This window comes from Oncorhynchus gorbuscha, linkage group LG23, assembly GCF_021184085.1.
Source record: "Oncorhynchus gorbuscha isolate QuinsamMale2020 ecotype Even-year linkage group LG23, OgorEven_v1.0, whole genome shotgun sequence".
In the NCBI taxonomy this organism is placed as follows: Eukaryota; Metazoa; Chordata; class Actinopteri; order Salmoniformes; family Salmonidae; genus Oncorhynchus; species Oncorhynchus gorbuscha.
In genome coordinates, this window is record NC_060195.1 from 57,652,326 (window position 1) to 57,674,447 (window position 22,122).

At 44.8% G+C, this 22,122-nt stretch overlaps 2 protein-coding genes across 3 annotated transcripts in view; one reads left to right on the forward strand and one right to left on the reverse strand.

Annotated features, from left to right (window-relative positions):
• Nucleotides 1–12,642, reverse strand: part of LOC124010523 (vasoactive intestinal polypeptide receptor-like) — a 20,893-nt gene extending 8,251 nt beyond the window's left edge. Inside the window, exons 1-4 of one of the 2 annotated variants that reach the window (XM_046323030.1) lie at nucleotides 12,338–12,641; nucleotides 10,193–10,292; nucleotides 9,250–9,345; nucleotides 8–105 (exon numbers count right to left, since the gene is read on the reverse strand). In XM_046323030.1, coding sequence (XP_046178986.1) covers nucleotides 8–105; nucleotides 9,250–9,345; nucleotides 10,193–10,292; nucleotides 12,338–12,403 — 360 coding nt within the window. In that variant the 5' untranslated portion in view covers nucleotides 12,404–12,641. Of the gene's footprint in view, nucleotides 1–7; nucleotides 106–9,249; nucleotides 9,346–10,192; nucleotides 10,293–12,337 lie in introns of both variants that reach the window. The other variant, XM_046323031.1, reaches the window with a different exon arrangement.
• A 393-nt stretch (nucleotides 12,643–13,035) lies between these two features.
• On the forward strand, nucleotides 13,036–20,041 carry LOC124010524 (cilia- and flagella-associated protein 221-like). The gene is made up of 8 exons (XM_046323032.1): nucleotides 13,036–13,096; nucleotides 13,631–14,284; nucleotides 14,648–14,743; nucleotides 15,090–15,190; nucleotides 16,113–16,216; nucleotides 17,008–17,171; nucleotides 19,224–19,356; nucleotides 19,618–20,041. Exons 2-7 carry the CDS (start codon nucleotides 14,138–14,140, stop codon nucleotides 19,269–19,271), a joined length of 660 nt encoding a protein of 219 aa, XP_046178988.1. The 5' UTR covers nucleotides 13,036–13,096; nucleotides 13,631–14,137; the 3' UTR covers nucleotides 19,272–19,356; nucleotides 19,618–20,041.
• The last annotated feature ends 2,081 nt before the right edge of the window (nucleotides 20,042–22,122 follow it).

Consider the following 22,122-nt stretch of genomic DNA (forward strand, 5'->3'; position numbering starts at 1 on the left):
TACCCACCTCTCCAAGTAAGTGGAAGGTTTCGTTGAAACATGCATGCTCGTAAGGAGGGAATGGGTCCGTCCAGCCCGTGTCTGTGCAGTTCCGGTCCACTTTACCTGGAAAATCATACAGCCTCATCAATACTTACTTGCTGTACTGTTCAAATAAACTAATTATGGCCGGGAAAATAGTCAGCATCAGAGTAAAAAACCTTGACCTAAGACCTACATAGTTTCAGTATCTCAGGTATTATGCAGTTTCAGTATCTCAGGTATTATGCAGTTTCAGTATCTCAGGTATTATGCAGTTTCAGTATCTCGGGTATTATGCAGTTTCAGTATCTCAGGTATTATGCAGTTTCAGTATCTCAGGTATTATGCAGTTTCAGTATCTCAGGTATTATGCAGTCTCAGTATCTCAGGTATTATGCAGTTTCAGTATCTCAGGTATTATGCAGTTTCAGTATCTCAGGTATTATGCAGTCTCAGTATCTCAGGTATTATGCAGTTTCAGTATCTCCGGTATTATGCAGTCTCAGTATCTCAGGTATTATGCAGTCTCAGTATCTCAGGTATTATGCAGTTTCAGTATCTCAGGTATTATGCAGTCTCAGTATCTCAGGTATTATGCAGTCTCAGTATCTCAGGTATTATGCAGTTTCAGTATCTCAGGTATTATGCAGTCTCAGTATCTCAGGTATTATGCAATCTCAGTATCTCCGGTATTATGCAGTTTCAGTATCTCAGGTATTATGCAGTCTCAGTATCTCAGGTATTATGCAGTCTCAGTATCTCAGGTATTATGCAGTTTCAGTATCTCAGGTATTATGCAGTCTCAGTATCTCAGGTATTATGCAGTCTCAGTATCTCAGGTATTATGCAGTTTCAGTATCTCAGGTATTATGCAGTCTCAGTATCTCAGGTATTATGCAGTCTCAGTATCTCAGGTATTATGCAGTCTCAGTATCTCAGGTATTATGCAGTTTCAGTATCTCAGGTATTATGCAATCTCAGTATCTCAGGTATTATGCAGTTTCAGTATCTCAGGTATTATGCAGTCTCAGTATCTCAGGTATTATGCAGTCTCAGTATCTCAGGTATTATGCAGTCTCAGTATCTCAGGTATTATGCAGTTTCAGTATCTCAGGTATTATGCAGTCTCAGTATCTCAGGTATTATGCAATCTCAGGTATTATGCAGTTTCAGTATCTCAGGTATTTTGCAGTTTCAGTATCTCAGGTATTTTGCAGTCTCAGTATCTCAGGTATTATGCAATCTCAGTATCTCCGGTATTATGCAGTTTCAGTATCTCGGGTATTTTGCAGTCTCAGTATCTCAGGTATTATGCAGTCTCAGGTATTATGCAGTTTCAGTATCTCAGGTATTTAGCAGTTTCAGTATCTCAGGTATTTAGCAGTTTCAGTATCTCAGGTATTATGCAGTCTCAGTATCTCGGGTATTTTGCAGTCTCAGTATCTCAGGTATTATGCAGTCTCAGGTATTATGCAGTTTCAGTATCTCAGGTATTTAGCAGTTTCAGTATCTCAGGTATTATGCAGTCTCAGTATCTCGGGTATTTTGCAGTCTCAGTATCTCAGGTATTATGCAGTCTCAGGTATTATGCAGTTTCAGTATCTCAGGTATTTAGCAGTTTCAGTATCTCAGGTATTTAGCAGTTTCAGTATCTCAGGTATTTTGCAGTTTCAGTATCTCAGGTATTATGCAGTCTCAGGTATTTTGCAGTTTCAGTATCTCAGGTATTTTGCAGTTTCAGTATCTCCGGTATTATGCAGTTTCAGTATCTCGGGTATTTTGCAGTCTCAGTATCTCAGGTATTATGCAATCTCAGGTATTATGCAGTTTCAGTATCTCAGGTATTTTGCAGTTTCAGTATCTCAGGTATTATGCAATCTCAGTATCTCCGGTATTATGCAGTTTCAGTATCTCGGGTATTTTGCAGTCTCAGTATCTCAGGTATTATGCAATCTCAGTATCTCCGGTATTATGCAGTTTCAGTATCTCGGGTATTTTGCAGTCTCAGTATCTCAGGTATTATGCAATCTCAGTATCTCCGGTATTATGCAGTTTCAGTATCTCGGGTATTTTGCAGTCTCAGTATCTCAGGTATTATGCAGTCTCAGTATCTCAGGTATTATGCAGTCTCAGTATCTCAGGTATTATGCAGTTTCAGTATCTCAGGTATTATGCAGTTTCAGTATCTCAGGTATTATGCAGTTTCAGTATCTCAGGTATTTTGTATCTCAGTCAGTTTCAGTATCTCAGGTATTATGCAGTTTCAGTATCTCAGGTATTATGCAGTCTCAGTATCTCAGGTATTATGCAGTCTCAGTATCTCAGGTATTATGCAGTCTCAGTATCTCAGGTATTATGCAGTCTCAGTATCTCAGGTATTATGCAGTCTCAGTATCTCAGGTATTATGCAGTCTCAGTATCTCAGGTATTTTGCAGTCTCAGTATCTCAGGTATTATGCAGTTTCAGTATCTCAGGTATTATGCAGTTTCAGTATCTCAGGTATTATGCAGTCTCAGTATCTCAGGTATTATGCAGTTTCAGTATCTCAGGTATTATGCAGTTTCAGTATCTCAGGTATTATGCAGTTTCAGTATCTCAGGTATTATGCAGTTTCAGTATCTCAGGTATTATGCAGTCTCAGTATCTCAGGTATTATGCAGTTTCAGTATCTCAGGTATTATGCAGTCTCAGTATCTCAGGTATTATGCAGTTTCAGTATCTCAGGTATTATGCAGTCTCAGTATCTCAGGTATTATGCAGTTTCAGTATCTCAGGTATTATGCAGTTTCAGTATCTCAGGTATTATGCAGTCTCAGTATCTCAGGTATTATGCAGTTTCAGTATCTCAGGTATTATGCAGTTTCAGTATCTCAGGTATTATGCAGTCTCAGTATCTCAGGTATTATGCAGTCTCAGTATCTCAGGTATTTTAGTGCAGGCAATAGTTATTGCAGGCGTCATTGGTGTTATGTAAGGTTGTCATAAATCACTTCACGATGCCGCCGTTTCCACAAGCAGACCTTTTATGAACTCTATACCACTCCTCTGTCCTTTTAGTCTATCGCCTGTATGAGCATCAATCGACAGTTTATGGTAGAAAGACAAACATTTTTTGTATTGAATGGAAACAGATGATCTTGGTGGTGGATCATTAACTAACTAACACACTCATAACAGACAGGGGTGGGGTGGGGGTCGAACACATCATAACAGACAGGGGTGGGGTGGGGTGGGGTGGGGGTCTAACACATCATAACAGACAGGGGTGGGGGTCTAACACATCATAACAGACAGGGGTGGGGGTCGAACACATCATAACAGACAGGGGTGGGGTGCGGGTCGAACACATAACAGACAGGGGTGGGGTGGGGTGGGGGTCTAACACATCATAACAGCCAGGGGTGGGGTGGGGGTCTAACACATAACAGCCAGGGGTGGGGTGGGGGTCTAACGCATCATAACAGACAGGGGTGGGGGTCGAACACATCATAACAGACAGGGGTGGGGTGGGGGTCGAACACATCATAACAGACAGGGGTGGGGTGGGGGTCGAACACATCATAACAGACAGGGGTGGGGGTCTAACACATCATAACAGACAGGGGTGGGGTGGGGTGGGGGTCGAACACATCATAACAGACAGGGGTGGGGTGGGGGACGAACTCATAACAGACAGGGGTGGGGTGGGGTCGAACACATCATAACAGACAGGGGTGGGGTGGGGTCGAACACATAACAGACAGGGGTGGGGTGGGGTGGGGGTCTAACACATCATAACAGCCAGGGGTGGGGTGGGGGTCTAACACATAACAGCCAGGGGTGGGGTGTGGGTCTAACACATCATAACAGCCAGGGGTGGGGTGGGGGTCTAACACATCATAACAGCCAGGGGTGGGGTGGGGGTCTAACACATAACAGCCAGGGGTGGGGTGGGGGTCTAACACATCATAACAGCCAGGGGTGGGGTGGGGGTCTAACACATAACAGCCAGGTGTGGGGTGGGGGTCTAACACATCATAACAGCCAGGGGTGGGGTGGGGCGGGGTGGGGGTCTAACACATAACAGCCAGGGGTGGGGTGGGGGTCTAACACATCATAACAGACAGGGGTGGGGTGGGGGTCTAACACATAACAGCCAGGGGTGGGGTGGGGGTCTAACACATCATAACAGCCAGGGGTGGGGTGGGGTAGGGTGGGGGTCGAACACATAACAGACAGGGGTGGGGGTCGAACACATCATAACAGACAGGGGTGGGGGTCTAACACATAACAGCCAGGGGTGGGGTGGGGGTCAAACACATAACAGACAGGGGTGGGGTGGGGGTCTAACACATCATAACAGCCAGGGGTGGGGTGGGGGTCTAACACATCATAACAGCCAGGGGTGGGGTGGGGGTCTAACACATCATAACAGCCAGGGGTGGGGTGGGGGTCTAACACATCATAACAGCCAGGGGTGGGGTGGGGGTCTAACACATCATAACAGCCAGGGGTGGGGTGGGGGTCTAACACATAACAGCCAGGGGTGGGGTGGGGGTCTAACACATCATAACAGCCAGGGGTGGGGTGGGGTGGGGGTCTAACACATAACAGCCAGGGGTGGGGGTCGAACACATCATAACAGACAGGGGTGGGGGTCTAACACATAACAGCCAGGGGTGGGGTGGGGGTCAAACACATCATAACAAGACAGGGGTGGGGGTCGAACACATCATAACAGACAGGGGTGGGGTGGGGGTCGAACACATCATAACAGACACGGGTGGGGTGGGGGTCTAACACATCATAACAGACAGGGGTGGGGTGGGGGTCGAACACATCATAACAGACAAGGGTGGGGTGGGGGTCTAACACATAACAGCCAGGGGTGGGGTGGGGGTCAAACACATAACAGACAGGGGTGGGGTGGGGGTCGAACACATCATAACAGACAGGGGTGGGGGTCGAACACATCATAACAGACAGGGGTGGGGGTCGAACACATCATAACAGACAGGGGTGGGGTGGGGTCGAACACATCATAACAGACAGGGGTGGGGTGGGGGTCGAACACATCATAACAGCCAGGGGTGGGGTGGGGGTCGAACACATCATAACAGCCAGGGGTGGGGTGGGGGTCGAACACATCATAACAGCCAGGGGTGGGGTGGGGGTCTAACACATCATAACAGCCAGGGGTGGGGTGTGGGTCTAACACATCATAACAGCCAGGGGTGGGGTGGGGGTCTAACACATAACAGCCAGGGGTGGGGTGGGGGTCTAACACATAACAGCCAGGGGTGGGGTGGGGGTCTAACACATCATAACAGCCAGGGGTGGGGTGGGGGTCTAACACATAACAGCCAGGGGTGGGGTGGGGGTCTAACACATCATAACAGCCAGGGGTGGGGTGGGGGTCTAACACATAACAGCCAGGGGTGGGGTGGGGTGGGGGTCTAACACATAACAGCCAGGGGTGGGGGTCGAACACATCATAACAGACAGGGGTGGGGGTCTAACACATAACAGCCAGGGGTGGGGTGGGGGTCAAACACATCATAACAGACAGGGGTGGGGGTCGAACACATCATAACAGACACGGGTGGGGTGGGGGTCTAACACATCATAACAGACAGGGGTGGGGTGGGGGTCGAACACATCATAACAGACAAGGGTGGGGTGGGGGTCTAACACATAACAGCCAGGGGTGGGGTGGGGGTCAAACACATAACAGACAGGGGTGGGGTGGGGTCGAACACATCATAACAGACAGGGGTGGGGGTCGAACACATCATAACAGACAGGGGTGGGGGTCGAACACATCATAACAGACAGGGGTGGGGTGGGGGGGGTCGAACACATCATAACAGCCAGGGGTGGGGGTCGAACACATCATAACAGCCAGGGGTGGGGTGGGGGTCGAACACATCATAACAGCCAGGGGTGGGGTGGGGGTCTAACACATAACAGCCAGGGGTGGGGTGTGGGTCTAACACATCATAACAGCCAGGGGTGGGGTGGGGTGGGGGTCTAACACATCATAACAGCCAGGGGTGGGGTGGGGGTCTAACACATAACAGCCAGGGGTGGGGTGGGGGTCTAACACATCATAACAGCCAGGGGTGGGGTGGGGGTCTAACACATAACAGCCAGGGGTGGGGTGGGGGTCTAACACATCATAACAGCCAGGGGTGGGGTGGGGGTCTAACACATAACAGCCAGGGGTGGGGTGGGGGTCTAACACATCATAACAGCCAGGGGTGGGGTGGGGTAGGGTGGGGGTCGAACACATAACAGACAGGGGTGGGGGTCGAACACATCATAACAGACAGGGGTGGGGGTCTAACACATAACAGCCAGGGGTGGGGTGGGGGTCAAACACATAACAGACAGGGGTGGGGTGGGGGTCTAACACATCATAACAGCCAGGGGTGGGGTGGGGGTCTAACACATCATAACAGCCAGGGGTGGGGTGGGGGTCTAACACATCATAACAGCCAGGGGTGGGGTGGGGGTCTAACACATCATAACAGCCAGGGGTGGGGTGGGGGTCTAACACATCATAACAGCCAGGGGTGGGGTGGGGGTCTAACACATAACAGCCAGGGGTGGGGTGGGGGTCTAACACATCATAACAGCCAGGGGTGGGGTGGGGTGGGGGTCTAACACATAACAGCCAGGGGTGGGGGTCGAACACATCATAACAGACAGGGGTGGGGGTCTAACACATAACAGCCAGGGGTGGGGAGGGGGTCAAACACATCATAACAGACAGGGGTGGGGGTCGAACACATCATAACAGACACTGGTGGGGTGGGGGTCGAACACATCATAACAGACAGGGGTGGGGTGGGGTCGAACACATCATAACAGCCAGGGGTGGGGGTCGAACACATCATAACAGACAGGGGTGGGGTGGGGGTCGAACACATCATAACAGCCAGGGGTGGGGGTCGAACACATCATAACAGCCAGGGGTGGGGTGGGGGTCGAACACATCATAACAGCCAGGGGTGGGGTGGGGGTCGAACACATCATAACAGCCAGGGGTGGGGGTCGAACACATCATAACAGCCAGGGGTGGGGTGGGGTCGAACACATCATAACAGCCAGGGGTGGGGTGGGGGTCTAACACATCATAACAGCCAGGGGTGGGGGTCTAACACATCATAACAGCCAGGGGTGGGGTGGGGGTCTAACACATAACAGCCAGGGGTGGGGTGGGGGTCTAACACATCATAACAGCCAGGGGTGGGGTGGGGTGGGGGTCTAACACATCATAACAGACAGGGGTGGGGTGGGGTTCTAACACATCATAACAGACAGGGGTGGGGTGGGGGTCGAACACATCATAACAGACAGGGGTGGGGGTCGAACACATAACAGACAGGGGTGGGGTGGGGGTCGAACACATCATAACAGACAGGGGTGGGGTGGGGTCGAACACATAACAGACAGGGGTGTGGTGGGGTGGGGGTCTAACACATAACAGACAGGGGTGGGGGGGGGTCTAACACATAACAGCCAGGGGTGGGGTGGGGGTCGAACACATCATAACAGACAGGGGTGGGGTGGGGGTCGAACACATAACAGACAGGGGTGGGGTGGGGGTCTAACACATCATAACAGCCAGGGGTGGGGTGGGGGTCTAACACATCATAACAGCCAGGGGTGGGGGTCTAACACATCATAACAGCCAGGGGTGGTGTGGGGGTCTAACACATCATAACAGCCAGGGGTGGGGTGGGGGTCTAACACATAACAGCCAGGGGTGGGGTGGGGGTCTAACACATCATAACAGCCAGGGGTGGGGTGGGGGTCTAACACATCATAACAGCCAGGGGGTGGGGTGGGGGTCTAACACATCATAACAGACAGGGGTGGGGTGGGGGTCTAACACATCATAACAGCCAGGGGTGGGGTGGGGGTCTAACACATCATAACAGACAGGGGTGGGGTGGGGGTCTAACACATCATAACAGACAGGGGTGGGGTGGGGTCTAACACATCATAACAGACAGGGGTGGGGTGGGGGTCTAACACATCATAACAGACAGGGGTGGGGTGGGGGTCTAACACATCATAACAGACAGGGGTGGGGTGGGGGTCTAACACATCATAACAGACAGGGGTGGGGTGGGGGTCTAACACATCATAACAGACAGGGGTGGGGTGGGGGTCTAACACATCATAACAGCCAGGGGTGGGGTGGGGGTCTAACACATCATAACAGACAGGGGTGGGGTGGGGGTCTAACACATCATAACAGACAGGGGTGGGGTGGGGGTCTAACACATCATAACAGACAGGGGTGTGGGTCTAACACATCATAACAGCCAGGGGTGGGGGTCTAACACATCATAACAGCCAGGGGTGGGGTGGGGTGGGGGTCTAACACATAACAGCCAGGGGTGGGGTGGGGGTCGAACACATAACAGACAGGGGTGGGGTGGGGTCGAACACATCATAACAGACAGGGGTGGGGTGGGGGTCGAACACATCATAACAGACAGGGGTGGGGTGGGGGTCTAACACATAACAGCCAGGGTTGGGGTGGGGGTCGAACACATAACAGACAGGGGTGGGGTGGGGGTCAAACACATAACAGACAGGGGTGGGGTGGGGGTCGAACACATCATAACAGACACGGGTGGGGTGGGGGTCTAACACATAACAGCCAGGGTTGGGGTGGGGGTCGAACACATAACAGACAGGGGTGGGGTGGGGGTCGAACACATCATAACAGACAGGGATGGGGTGGGGGTCTAACACATCGTAACAGACAGGGGTGGGGTGGGGGTCTAACACATCGTAACAGACAGGGGTGGGGTGGAGGTCTAACACATCATAACAGACAGGGGTGGGGGTCTAACACATCATAACAGCCAGGGGTGGGGTGGGGGTCTAACACCTAACAGCCAGGGGTGGGGTGGGGGTCTAACACATAACAGCCAGGGGTGGGGTGGGGGTCTAACACATAACAGACAGGGGTGGGGTGGGGGTCTAACACATCATAACAGACAGGGGTGGGGGTCTAACAAATAACAGCCAGGGGTTGGGGGCGGGGGGTATAACACACACATCGTAACAGCCAGGGGTGGGGTGGGGGTCTAACAAATAACAGCCAGGGGTTGGGGGCGGGGGGTATAACACACACATCGTAACAGCCAGGGGTGGGGTGGGGGTCTAACAAATAACAGCCAGGGGTTGGGGGGTATAACACACACATCATGATGGGGGTTTCTCACCTTCTGATTTGAAGAAATTGGGACAGTTCTGTGATGCAGTTTCCCCTACAAAAGCAGGAGACCAGCAATTCAAGTGGTCCCACATACCCTTGCAGTCTGAATAAGAAAAACAAATCAGGTACTGTTTTCTTGTATCTCTCAAATTATAATCAAAGTGTGTAAATATTTTTTTTAATGGGGGGGCCTATCTATACATAAGAATTAGTTCTTAACTGACTTGCCTGGTTAAATAAAGGAAAACAAATAACAAATAAATACATGTGTTTGGTGGTTTGTTGTCAAAAATTATAAGGCAAACAGTACAACGGCGGTCCTTGTTTGGTCATTGTGAATAATTTACATTTTAGTAATTTAAACTCTCTTATCCAGAGTGATTTACAAGAGCAATTGGGGTTAAGTGCCTTGCTCAAGGGCAGATCAACAGATTTTTCACCTAGTCGGCTCGGGGATTCGAACCAGGAAACTTTTCGGGTTACTGGCCCAATGCTCTTAGGCTACCTGCCGCCAATAGTCCAGTAATAACAAGAGGAGCAAGACAAACAGCTCTGATAATCTGATGAACTGTTCTCACCAATATGACAGTAATGTTGAACTCAAAGTGGGGAAGTCACTACAACGATAATGCTGTATGTTGAGATGTAACCTACTCTATACTGCCACTAGAGGGAAACCTAGTCCACAGTCAAACTGGCCTGGTTCCCAGTGATGTGCTGATGTGTGGTGCTGTTTCAGATTTTGATGCCTGTGGGACTGGAAATGATTTTACTCTTATGTGGTATGCATATCATATAATGCCATTAAATAAACAAATTCTAAGAACATTGACTATTATGGAATAGAGACGGAACATGTTGACCTATATTTGTTTAGCGTAGGAAAACATGACAAACCATGCTGGGTATGAATTTCTAAGGGGGAAGAATTACAAACGGTCTCATCTCACCTGGTTGGGGAGTTTTGGACACATTATGCAGTCGCAACTCGTGAAGGCACCTCTCCTCCTCTCTAATAAGAATGATGTACGGCTCACAGTCTGCTTGAACCTTTCACAGTTGAAAAGAAAAATAATGTGTGTACGCGTCATCTCCCTATAGCCGACAGTGCCTTCAGAAGGTATTCACACCCCTTGACTTTTTTCCACATTTTGTTGTTAGACTGTGTTTAGAATGGATTCAATTGAGTTTCTGGTCACTGGAATTAAGAGGAATTATGTTTTGTTTTTTAACGTTTACAAATGAATAAAAAGCTGAAATGTCTTGATGTCTGTTAACAAGCCGCATAATAAGTTGCATGTTTATTTTTTTATGACTACCTCATCTCTGTACCCCACACATACAATTATCTGTAAGGTCCCCCAGTCGAGCAGTCAATTTCAAACACAGATTCAACCACAAAGACCATGGAGGTTTTCCAATGCCTCGGAAAAAAAGTGTAAAAATGTTAAAAAGCAGATATTGAATATCCTTTTGAGCATGGCGAAGTTATTAGTTACACTTTGGATGGCGTATCAATACACCCAGTGACTACAAATATACAGGCGTCCTTCCTAACTCAGTTGCTGGAGAGGAAGGAAACCACTCAGGGATTTCACCACGAGGCCAATGATGACTTTAAAACAGTTAGAGTTTGATGGCTGTGATAGGAGAAAACTGAGGATGGATCAACATTGTAGTTACTCCACAATACTAACTTAATTGACAGAGTGAAAAAGGGAAGCCTGTACAGAACAAAAATATTCCAAAACGTGCATCCTGTTTGCAACAAGGCACTATAGTAATATGTCAAAGAATTTAGCAAACAATGTACTTTTTGTCCTGAATACAAAGTGTTATGTTTGGGGGAATTCAACACAACACGTGGAGAATACCACTCCATATTTTCAAGCATAGTGGTGGCTGCATCATGTTACGGGTATGCTTATAATCATTGGAATGGGCACAGGCAAAATCCTAGAAGAAAACATGGTTATGTCTGCTTTCCACCACACACTGGGAGATCAATTCACCTTTCAGCAGGACAATGACAGAAAACATAATCAACACTGGAGTGTTCCTGAGATGCCGAGTAACAGTTTTTGATTTAAATCTGCTTTAAAACCTATGGCAAGATCTGAAAATGGTTGTCTAGGAATGATCAACTACCTATTTGACAGAGTTTGAAGAATTCTGAAAAGAATAATGTGCAAATGTTTCACAATCCTGCTGTGGAAAACTCTTAGCGAGACATAACCAGATAAGACTCACTGCTGTAGTCTCCACTAAATGTGAAAATAATATACACTGAGTATACCAAACACTAGGAACACCTTCCTAATATATATAAAAAAACAAATATTTTTACATTTTAGTTTTTTCCCCCCGCTTTTATATTAAAGTATTGTGTAGATTTGACAAAAACATTTTTTAAATGATGCCACTTTGTAACAACACAATTTGGGGAAAAGGTTCAATGTGAATACTTTCTGAAGGCACTGAGTGCACAAAACATAAAAATAAGTATTCCTTAGTTTCTCATTTTCTCGAAATCTAAAGGCATAACCTTCAACCTAGATGATCTTTCCATGACATAGTAGACTGCCCAGGTATAAGCTATGATCTATTATTGATGTCACCTGATAAATCCACTTCAACTCAGTATAGATAAAGGTGGGGAGACAGGTTAAAGAATGATTGTGAAGCCTTGAGACATGGATTGTGATATGTGTTAATTCAAATGTGAATGAGCAAGACAAAATATGTAAGTGCCTTTGAACAGGGTATGGTAGTAGTTGGAGTGTGTCAAGAACTGCAACACTGCTGGGTTTTTCCACGCTCAACAGTTTCCCGTGTGTATTAAGAGTGGTCCAGCAGACATCCAGCTAACTTGACACAATTGTGGGAAGCATTGGATTCAACATGGGCCAGCATCCCTTAGGAACGCGTTTGACACATTATAATCCATGTCCCGACGAACTGAGGCTGTTCTGAGGGCAAAAGGTGCTGCAACTCAGTATTATGAAGGTGTTCCTAATGTTTCTTACACGGAGTGTATATGTATGTACCTTTGCCAAACATGCCCAGCTTTTTCAAACACGCGTGTGCATTCTTACCTTTAAGTACATGCCCAGTAGGATTCCAATAATTCCAATGTGCATTTTGTCAGACACAATCATCATTTACCAAAAAAAATGTAACTTAATTATAGACTTGAAGAAACTGTAAACTGACTTTCGGTACTAAAAGTCTGAAATAATCGTCCTATTCAAAGCAGCAAGTCATCAATCAGCATCCACTGTCTTTGTCCAAACCAATTGCATGTGTTTTGTTTGTGCGGTTATTACACCTGACCTTTTTATAATAGACTAGTACCAAAGACAATACAGTATGAAGATAGGCAGAAACTGCTTCTCCAACAGAAATCCCCGAAAACGCTTGTAGGCGAAGTCATGGTGATGTTGGCTCGCTAAATTCATGCGCAGAAATACGTAATCGGGTCTAACGGTCGTCTCACGCTGTACTGCGCATGTGCGTGCCATCATATCAAAGGCACTCCTTCGATATAACGTTGTTTTCACTTTCACGAGGTTGTAGTAATACCATGTTCAACTGCTTAATACATTGGCTCGAATCTAGGTTGTGCCTTTAGATAAATTAACCACTAAATAATCATTTTTCGCTTATCTCATTCACTTCTCAACCCCCCAAACCCGGTGTTATATATGCTGGGTCTGTTTTGCAAGCGTTCCCAGAAGTCTGGCGATGTTGCGCCTCTGGGTTTAGAAACTCTTTGCTAGTACTAACCACGTCCCACTGAAGCATTACTATGGCGACGAGAGTGTTTGGTGGATGTTTTGTAGGTGAAACAACAGGTACGGGCCGTTTTTAACCTTGAAAAGCACCGACATCATGCAACGAATAAAAACTTGTGTTGTTTATGAGCTACCAAATCGAACCTACAAAAACTGTTTACAGACTAATATATCCAGAAAATCACACGGGTGTCAAGTAGTTTGATAACAATCTAACGTTATAGTAGCTAGCTGTTCCTCTTTGCTAGCTGCTCCTCTATGTTGAGCTTAGCTTCCACTCTCTCTTGCTAACCCGTCCTTAGTTAGTTTGCTTACTTTCCAGTGTCAACCACTGTAGCTGCACATGCACAACGTTGGCTTGCTAGCTCTGTGTCATTTGGTTCTTTTCATTATAATATGGACAAATCAAATCAAATCAAATCAAATGTATTTATATAGCCCTTCGTACATCAGCTGATATCTCAAAGTGCTGTACAGAAACCCAGCCTAAAACCCCAAACAGCAAACAATGCAGGTGTAAAAGCATCTTTGAAATGCAAGCATTTACATATCTGATGTGATGTGATTTGTGATATTGTTTGCGATCTTCTTCAGCCCTGTGTTTAATGTAGAAGTGATGGAAGTGGCACACACTGCATCAGAGACATTCACAGACAGTCAAAGGAAGAAGACACCCTCTACCCCTGTGCCAACTGGTGGAGGACAGAAAAAGAAGTCCCCCTGATGTCCCTCATCACCTACTAGAGACCCGTAGGACCCTTACACTTGAACGATTTGATACGTCTCAGTCATATGTTTGACAGGCTATATTCAGTCAAGAAGAATATGTTTATTGTAGTAGAGTGCTTGGGCTAACATGCTCATGCTGCTATCTGAGTTCCCATAGCCTACATTATACAGTGTGTGGCTCCTCAGGCATTTTGGTTTCTTATATTTCCATTTTAGTCATTTAGCAGATGTTCTTATCCGGAGCGACTTGCAGTAGTGAGTGCATACGTTTTCATACTTTCTTTTGTACTGGTCTCCCATGGGAATAAAACCCACAACCCTGGCAATTGCAAGTGCCATGCTCTACCAATTGAGCCACATGGGACTAAGCAGATGGTGAATACAGCTATCTCATTTATATTATACTTATACCTTCCAGAAACCTGTACCAAACTCAAGAGCAACATTGCAATCCAAGCAGAACCCTCAGCACTTCACTTCAGTGGGTTTAAACTGGGGAAGGACTATCAGAGGAGCTTGGTGAGCTTCAGCAATGAGCTTCAGCAATGTGTTGACTGTTCCAAGAGAACAAAAGACAAAAGCACTGACTTTTTAGATACGATTGTGCAGTTATATGCACTTTCATCTACCGGTACATTCTTACACAAGGCATCATCTAATTCATCTTTGTTTTAATCTTCCTCGGAAGCTTATCAACATATCATCTGAAGTGATCAACATTCACATTATCCCCACCCAAACAAAGCATTTCAAAACAAAATATTTAAACCGGGTATTTGTTTCTTACTATTTGATGTCATGTTATGCATTCCGTCTATCATCTTTGATTCGTATGAGTGTTAGCGCTGATGCTTAATTCCTCCATTTTGATATTCTGTGCAGCATCGTCTTGTCCCCGGACTGTCCTACACACTGAAAGTACACTTCTGTCCTGACGAATGGCGCTACTTCTATGACTGTATTCGGGTTCATTGCAAGGTTGGAATCCAGTGCTATGTTAGTTTCTAATCAAGTTCGCTTGCTGTCATGCCTGACAGTGATGTCTTCAACTTCTACTTCTAATCTATTCAACTGTCAATCACAATAGGAATTTGCTGTGTTTATGCGTTAGAAGTTGTTTGTCGTCAACGTTTCTCTCCATAGTTGCTGGAAGGTAAGCTTGGTCCCAGATCTGTTTGTGTGCTGTCTTGCCAACTAAGGTCATTGTCACTCCATTGCAAACTGATCTGGGACCAGGGTACTGCTAGAAGGTTTCGCCTTGCTTAGAACTCCACTAAAGGAATGCATCAGGGAGCGTTGTTATTTTCTCTCAATCTCTCTCCAGGGGGAAGATAATTTACAGGTTCCAGCCCATGCCTACCCCATCATCGATGACTTGCACATCCCAACACACATCACCATACCAGCTGTCCCACTGGGCCAAAGGTGAGGTGAAGTAGACATTTGTGCATCTTTGCCTTTTGAATAGTCTTTCAACCCATCAATGAAACTTGTTAAGAGGATTGTACATGAGTTGCATGGCCACTCATATCCCTTACAGAAAAAAAACACATCATTTGTGAAATCATGTGTTTTTAGAACACTTCACATATGATCACATTTCCACATGTGTAGTTTCATGTTCTCACATGTTGCTTTAAATCTTGTCACATTTTATCACAACTTCACATATGATCACATGAAAACATGTGTTTTTGGAACACTTCACAAGTGTTTACATGTGGAATTCATGTGTTTTTTCCGTAAGGGATAGGCAACAGCTACAGCCTAGTCTGCTAAGTGTTTGCTAAGTGCACCAGTTTCTGAATTAGCCTGCCAGATAAACACGATGAGTGGCAACAAAGGCCTGTTTGTGGAATCAACTAAGTGTGTTATTATGGTCATGTAACGGATCATAAACGATTGTTTTTAATCATCTCTGTTGACACTAATGATGCGGTGAGCAGTCAATATATTAGAGTCCATTTGCACAGGTAGATAGCTAATCGTAGTTCTCTAAATAAGCCGTATGCTGGGGTATATGCTAGGGTCAGTAGTATTTGTCTTGCATATTCAACAATATTCAGTTAAAACAATACGCTTGGAAAGAGAATACTTCACAAATATCAGAATATAAACATTTGTAGAGCCCTAGAGATATAATAATTGTTTACATTTGACAGATTTTTTTCGGAGGGTATTTTTATCTCTTGATGAAAATGATTGTCTTTTGAACTGAGTGGCCGACTGAATTTGATTTAGCTTTACATTGTAGGTCACAATGAACATGTAGGCTGTTGCCCTTTCTGGGGCTGTGCGATTTCTATGCTTGTTATCTTTGACCTTTGACTCGTCTTTGACCTTCCAGTGTCAACCATGTGATCCCTCTGAGCTGCAGCTGTCCCATTGACTTTGAGTTCCAGGTGTACATCATCCAGTCACACAAGGCCTTCTCTGTCCAGCCCCTGTCAGGTAACTCCAATCAACAGACTTGGTAGCACTTTACATTAGGCCACTGAATAAAGTGGTAATAACACCATTATGTTAGAACGAGATAGCAACAACATCTTAACAGCTCAGTCACACAGACAGTGAGGATAACACATGTATTATTCTATCTACAGTTGCTATATATTCTGTGATTAATGTATTAAGCCCACGAGTCTCATTGCCAGATGTGTATCAATTTATTTTGAAGTATTTGACGGTAGGATCATTTCTGGTTCACAAAAAGGTTCCGACTCTGTTTTGGTGTTAGTTAATTGAGGTGATTAGTTTAAACTTTGAACCACATAAATCGTTTTTTTGTTGTTGTTGCTGTCCGCCAGACTAACCTCTATGAACTCACGTAATATTATTAGCTCATTACCAAGCCCTGACATGTGATTCCTCAACACCACCATCATGTCTTGTGTCTGAATTACTGTGGAAAGATGCTCATGGTCTGCAACAGCCACATTGACATAAAGCAGTCAGGGACTTGGTGCATCTAGAACAGGGGGAACTGTGCTGTTTTGTCCCTGGCATTGATGGTGATGCTTTCCAGACAATGAGTGATGCTGGATTTCCTGGGTTACGCAAATAGCCTAGTACTCAGACTAGGTAGAGAGATCTGAAAGCCTATCTCTAGGTTTACCGTGGTTTGAGGGGTTCGAAGTGTTGAGTTTAGGTAGGCCTACGCAATGTTTTCCTTTCAAAAATGCATTATTGGTCAAAATTCTGAGTTGGTCAAGACCGGTATAATCGTTTGTTTGTGATTCTAGGAGTGATTCCAGCCAATGGGAAGGTGGAGGTGACCGTCACATTCAGACCGTTCCAGTATGACACGTCCCAGGTCACTCTACAGGTGGTCATCTCCCAGTTCAACTCCAAACCCTACGTCTGCAGCCTCAGCGGGTCCTCCTCGCCCCATTTAGAAATGTTAAAGGTTAGTTCATCAAACACTATATTGAATTATGCCATTTCTTACCAGGTCATAGTTACAATTATGTACATATTTGATATATGGTCAGCAAAGTTCCTGTTTTCTTGGTTTGTGTCACATTATTGCATGTTATTTTGTGTCATTGTGAGTTCCGTCAAATGATGCACTGAGCCAAATATATTTCTTCACTGATAAGAATGGAAAATATGTGATTGTTAAGTGGTTACAATATCCTTGTGTAAACAATGCTTACGCACATTTCCTAGAGCGAGTGCTATGCACATAAGTGCAGCACATGTACTGTTCTGAAACTCTCTGTCTGCAAACTTTGAAAATAGAAATTGTACAAACATTTAGAGAGATAAAAATGAACTCTTGCAGAGAAGAACCATACAAGTGCATACTGTTCTGTTTTCATATAATCAAATGTTTCTCTGTTTCTAAGTGTGTATATAACACATTAGGGATTTTATAGTTGATAGATACTTGAATAACCCCCCTCCCCCCAAAAAATGATAATGATGTATCATGTTTATCTACATTTCTTGAAAATGCACATATATGGTTCTTCTGCACGATTCTAGTTATGATGATATCCTTTTGTTTCAGTGATTTCTGTTCATGGCTAACTTCTTTGTTTAGTCCTGGGCTACAGACTCAAAACCACGCACAGTCACTTATAATGATAAACAGGTTATTCTTGTTTCTAGTCTGTATATAAAATATCATTTTTTGATTCAGTTCCCATGAGAAAATGGGTGCACTCCATCACTGACAGTGGACGAGCTTTACTCCCTGTGTTATGACTAAGAGGAGTTAATGATTTATCAAGCAAGGGAAGTGCAGTCATATCAAAATGCATCGGTATCCAATCCATTCAATGTGTGTGCTTCGGATCAAATATTCCCATGTTTACTTCTCCCTGGACTCGCAATAAAAGATGTGAAGATAAGATATGAATGAGTTAATTGAAGAATTGGCGGATTGAGTTGCACCCTCGTTTACCCTCAGAATTCAGCCTCAATTCATCGGGGCATGGACTACAAGGTGTCAAAAGCGTTCCACAGGGATGCTGGCCCACGCCGAGTCCAATACTTCCCACAGTTGTGTCAATTTGATTTGATTTGAAGCTGACTGGATGCCCTTTGGGTGGTGGACTATTCTTGATACACACGGGAAACTGTCAAGCTAGAAAAATCCAGTAACATTGTAGTTCTTGACACCCTCAAATCCGTGCGCCTGGCACCTACTACCATACAAAGGCACTTACATCTTTTGTCTTGCCCATTCATCCTCCCGAATGGCACACATATCTAATTCATGTCTAAATTGTCTCAAGGCTTCAAAATCCTTCTTTAACCTGTCTCCTCCCCTTCATCTACACTGATACCATTTTGAAGATGATTGTTTATTTTGTTTAGCAAATATTGATAGGATATATCTACTCATACAATGCCAACAGCCCCAATGACAGTATCAACGTCAAATTATTAGCTAAGTACACAATTAAGTTATTAATGGCAGATAAAGCCTGGTAAGTCGTTAGTCAACTATAGCTATGTTGAGCTCTGGAGGTCTTCCAGCAGGCAGTCCCCAAGGTACAGTACTTAGCCCTCTCTCTTTTACTCCGTTAGCATTTGGTTTGGGCCCTTGGCCTAGAGTGATGGAAACAAACTATTTTTGAATTTTTACTGCAGTGGGCTAAATCAGGGTCACACAGAGTGTTTCTTGGTATTCTTAAACAAATTTACTGTGAAACATAAGTTTACACCTCACATACATGGTTATGGGCTTTAAAAAAGAAGACACCTGTACCATGTCAGATATAGCGTTAAAATGTATTACATTTTCAGTTTGCATCCCAATATTACAAAACCGTTTGACATAGAAACATCGGCTTTTCAGCATTTAAAAAATAAAAAAAAGTTTATTAATTATGAAATTACCACAAAATATATGAGTAACATTCCACAGATGAAGCCACTAGAGGGTCATTTGGTAATTTGACTGCAGGAAATGTGCTACATACATTTATTGGTGTTGTTTCTGACCCAGTCAACAGGAAAAAGACATGGGACACGAGAAATAAGTTTTGTTTGTTGACAGTCGAGGGCCTCCACCTGTCCCCTTGAGACAGCCTCTGACCAAAACCAAGCAGAGGTCAATGCGGACACCTGAAAAGTCAAAGGTACTGCAACCATTTAACTCCTGCTGTACCAGGGGTGCGTTTCCAGAAAGCCTTCTAGCTGACATCACACCTTATTTATCTTGAAAACCCAGCTGCACAGAGATAAGAGTCATCCTAGAAATAAAGGACAATGTTAGCGACAGGGCTTTCCAGAAACTCACTCCAGTTCATTTAGCAGACTATACAATGACGTAGATACTGAGGTAATCATACGAATAGGAACATATCTGGTGTGTGATTGGTATTGTATGATTTCAATAGACTGTAAGGGAGAGAAGAGAGAGTGATGCGAAGCTGAGCCTGAAGACAGCAGTTGATGTGTCCGCCCCTGCTGGAGTGGTCAAGATACTGATACAACGGACTGATAAACTGAGCTCTAAAGACCTGAGGGAAGGTACCCGGACAAGTTTTACACCAGTAATCAACATACATGAGATTTTCTCTAAGAGATGAAGGAGTGTCATTCACTATTCACTACATGAGAAACGGGGTTTGTCGGATGACTTGTTTGCTAGTATGACTGAAAGCTAACTCAGATGATTCAAAGTCTGGAATGCTTAATTCATTGCCATTTGGGTCTGCTGCAGACTGTATTTGCTGTTACTAAGTTACAGATATACAGTTGAAGTCGGAAGTTTACATACACTTAGGTTGGAGTCATTAAAACTTGTTTTTCAACCATACCACACATTTCTTGTTAACAAACTATAGTTTTGGCAAGTCTGTTAGGACATTTACTTTCTGCATGACACAAGTAATTTTTCCAACAATTGTTTGCAGACAGATTATTTCACTTATAATTCACTGTATCACAATTCCAGTGGCTCAGAAGTTTACATACACTAAGCTGACTGTGCCATTAAACAGCTTGGAAAACCAGAAAATTATGTCATGGCTTTGGAAGCTTCTGATAGGCTAATTGACATCATTTGAGTCAATTGGAGGTGTACCTGTGGATGTATTTCAAGGCCTACCTTCAAACTCAGTGCCTCTTTGCTTGACATCATGGGAAAATGTAAAGAAATCATCCAAGACCTCAGAAAAAAAAATGATAGACCTCCACAAGTCTGGTTCATCCTTGGGAGAAATTTCCAAATGTCTGAAGGTACCACATTCATCTGTACAAACAATAGTACGCAAGTATAAACACCACTGGACCACACAGCCGTCATACCGCTCAGGAAGGAGACGCTTTCTGTCTCCTAGAGATTAACATACTTTGGTGTGAAAAGTGCAAATCAATCCCAGAACAACAGCAAAGGACCTTGTGAAGATGCTGGAGGAAACAGGAACAAAAGTATCTATCCACAGCAAAACGAGTCCTATGTCGACATAACCTGAAAGGCCGCTCAGCAAGGAAAAAGCCACTAGTCCAAAACCGCCATAAAAGAACCAGACTACCTACGGTTTGCAACTGCACATGGAACAAAGATTGTACGTTTTGGAGAAATGTCCTCTGGTCTGATAAAACAAAATAGAACTGTTTGGTCATAATGACCATCGTTATGTTTGGAGGAAAAAGGGGGAGGCTTTTAAGCTGAAGAACACCATCCCAACCGTGAAGCACGGGGGTGGCAGCATCATGTTGTGGGGGTGCTTTGCTGCAGGAGGGACTGGTGCACTTCACAAAATAGATGGCATCATGAGGGCGGAAAATTGTGGATATATTGAAGCAACATCTCAAGACATCAGGAAGTTAATGCTTGGTCCCAAATGGACAATGACCCCAAGCATACTTCCAAAGTTGTGGCAAAATGGCTTAAGGACAACAAAGTCAAGTTATTGGAGTGGCCATCACAAAGCCCTGACCTCAATCCTATAGAAAATTTGTGGGCAGAACTGAAAAGCGTGTGCAAGCAAGGAGGCCTACAAACCTGACTCAGTTACGCCAGCTCTGTCAGGAGGAATGGGCCAAAATTCACCCAACTTATTGTGGGACACTTGTGAAAGGCTACCTGAAACATTTGACAAGTTAAACAATTTAAAGGCAATGCTACCAAATACTAATTGAGTGTATGTAAACTTCTGACCCACTGGGGATGTGATGAAAGAAATAAAAGCTTAAATAAATAATTCTCTCTACTATTATTTCGACATTTCACATTCTTAAAATAAAGTGGTGATCCTAACTGACCTAAAACAGGAATTTTTCCTGGGATTAAATGTCAGGAATTGTGAATTTTTTTTGTTTAAATGTATTTGGCTAAGGTGTATGTAAACTTCAAATGTGTGTATATACACTGCTCAAAAAAATAAAGGGAACACTAAAATAATTCATCCTAGATCTGAATTAATGAAATATTCTTATGAAATACTTTTTTCTTTACATAGTTGAATGTGCTGACAACAAAATCACACAAAAATGATCAATGGAAATCAAATGTATCAACCCATGGAGGTCTGGATTTGGAGTCACACTCAAAATTAAAGTGGAAAACCACACTACAGGCTGTTCCAACTTTGATGTAATGTCCTTAAAACAAGTAAAAATGAGGCTCAGTAGTGTGTGTGGCCTCCACGTGCCTGTATGACCTCCCTACAACGACTGGGCATGCTTCTGGACAGTCTGTGGTGCAACGCCACGTTGGTGGATGGAGCGAGACATGATGTCCCAGATGTGCTCAATTGGATTCAGGTCTGGGGAACGGGCGGGCCAGTCCATAGCATCAATGCCTTCCTCTTGCAGGAACTGCTGACACACTCCAGCCACATGAGGTCTAGCATGGTCTTGCATTAGGAGGGACCCAGGGCCAGCCGCACCAGCAT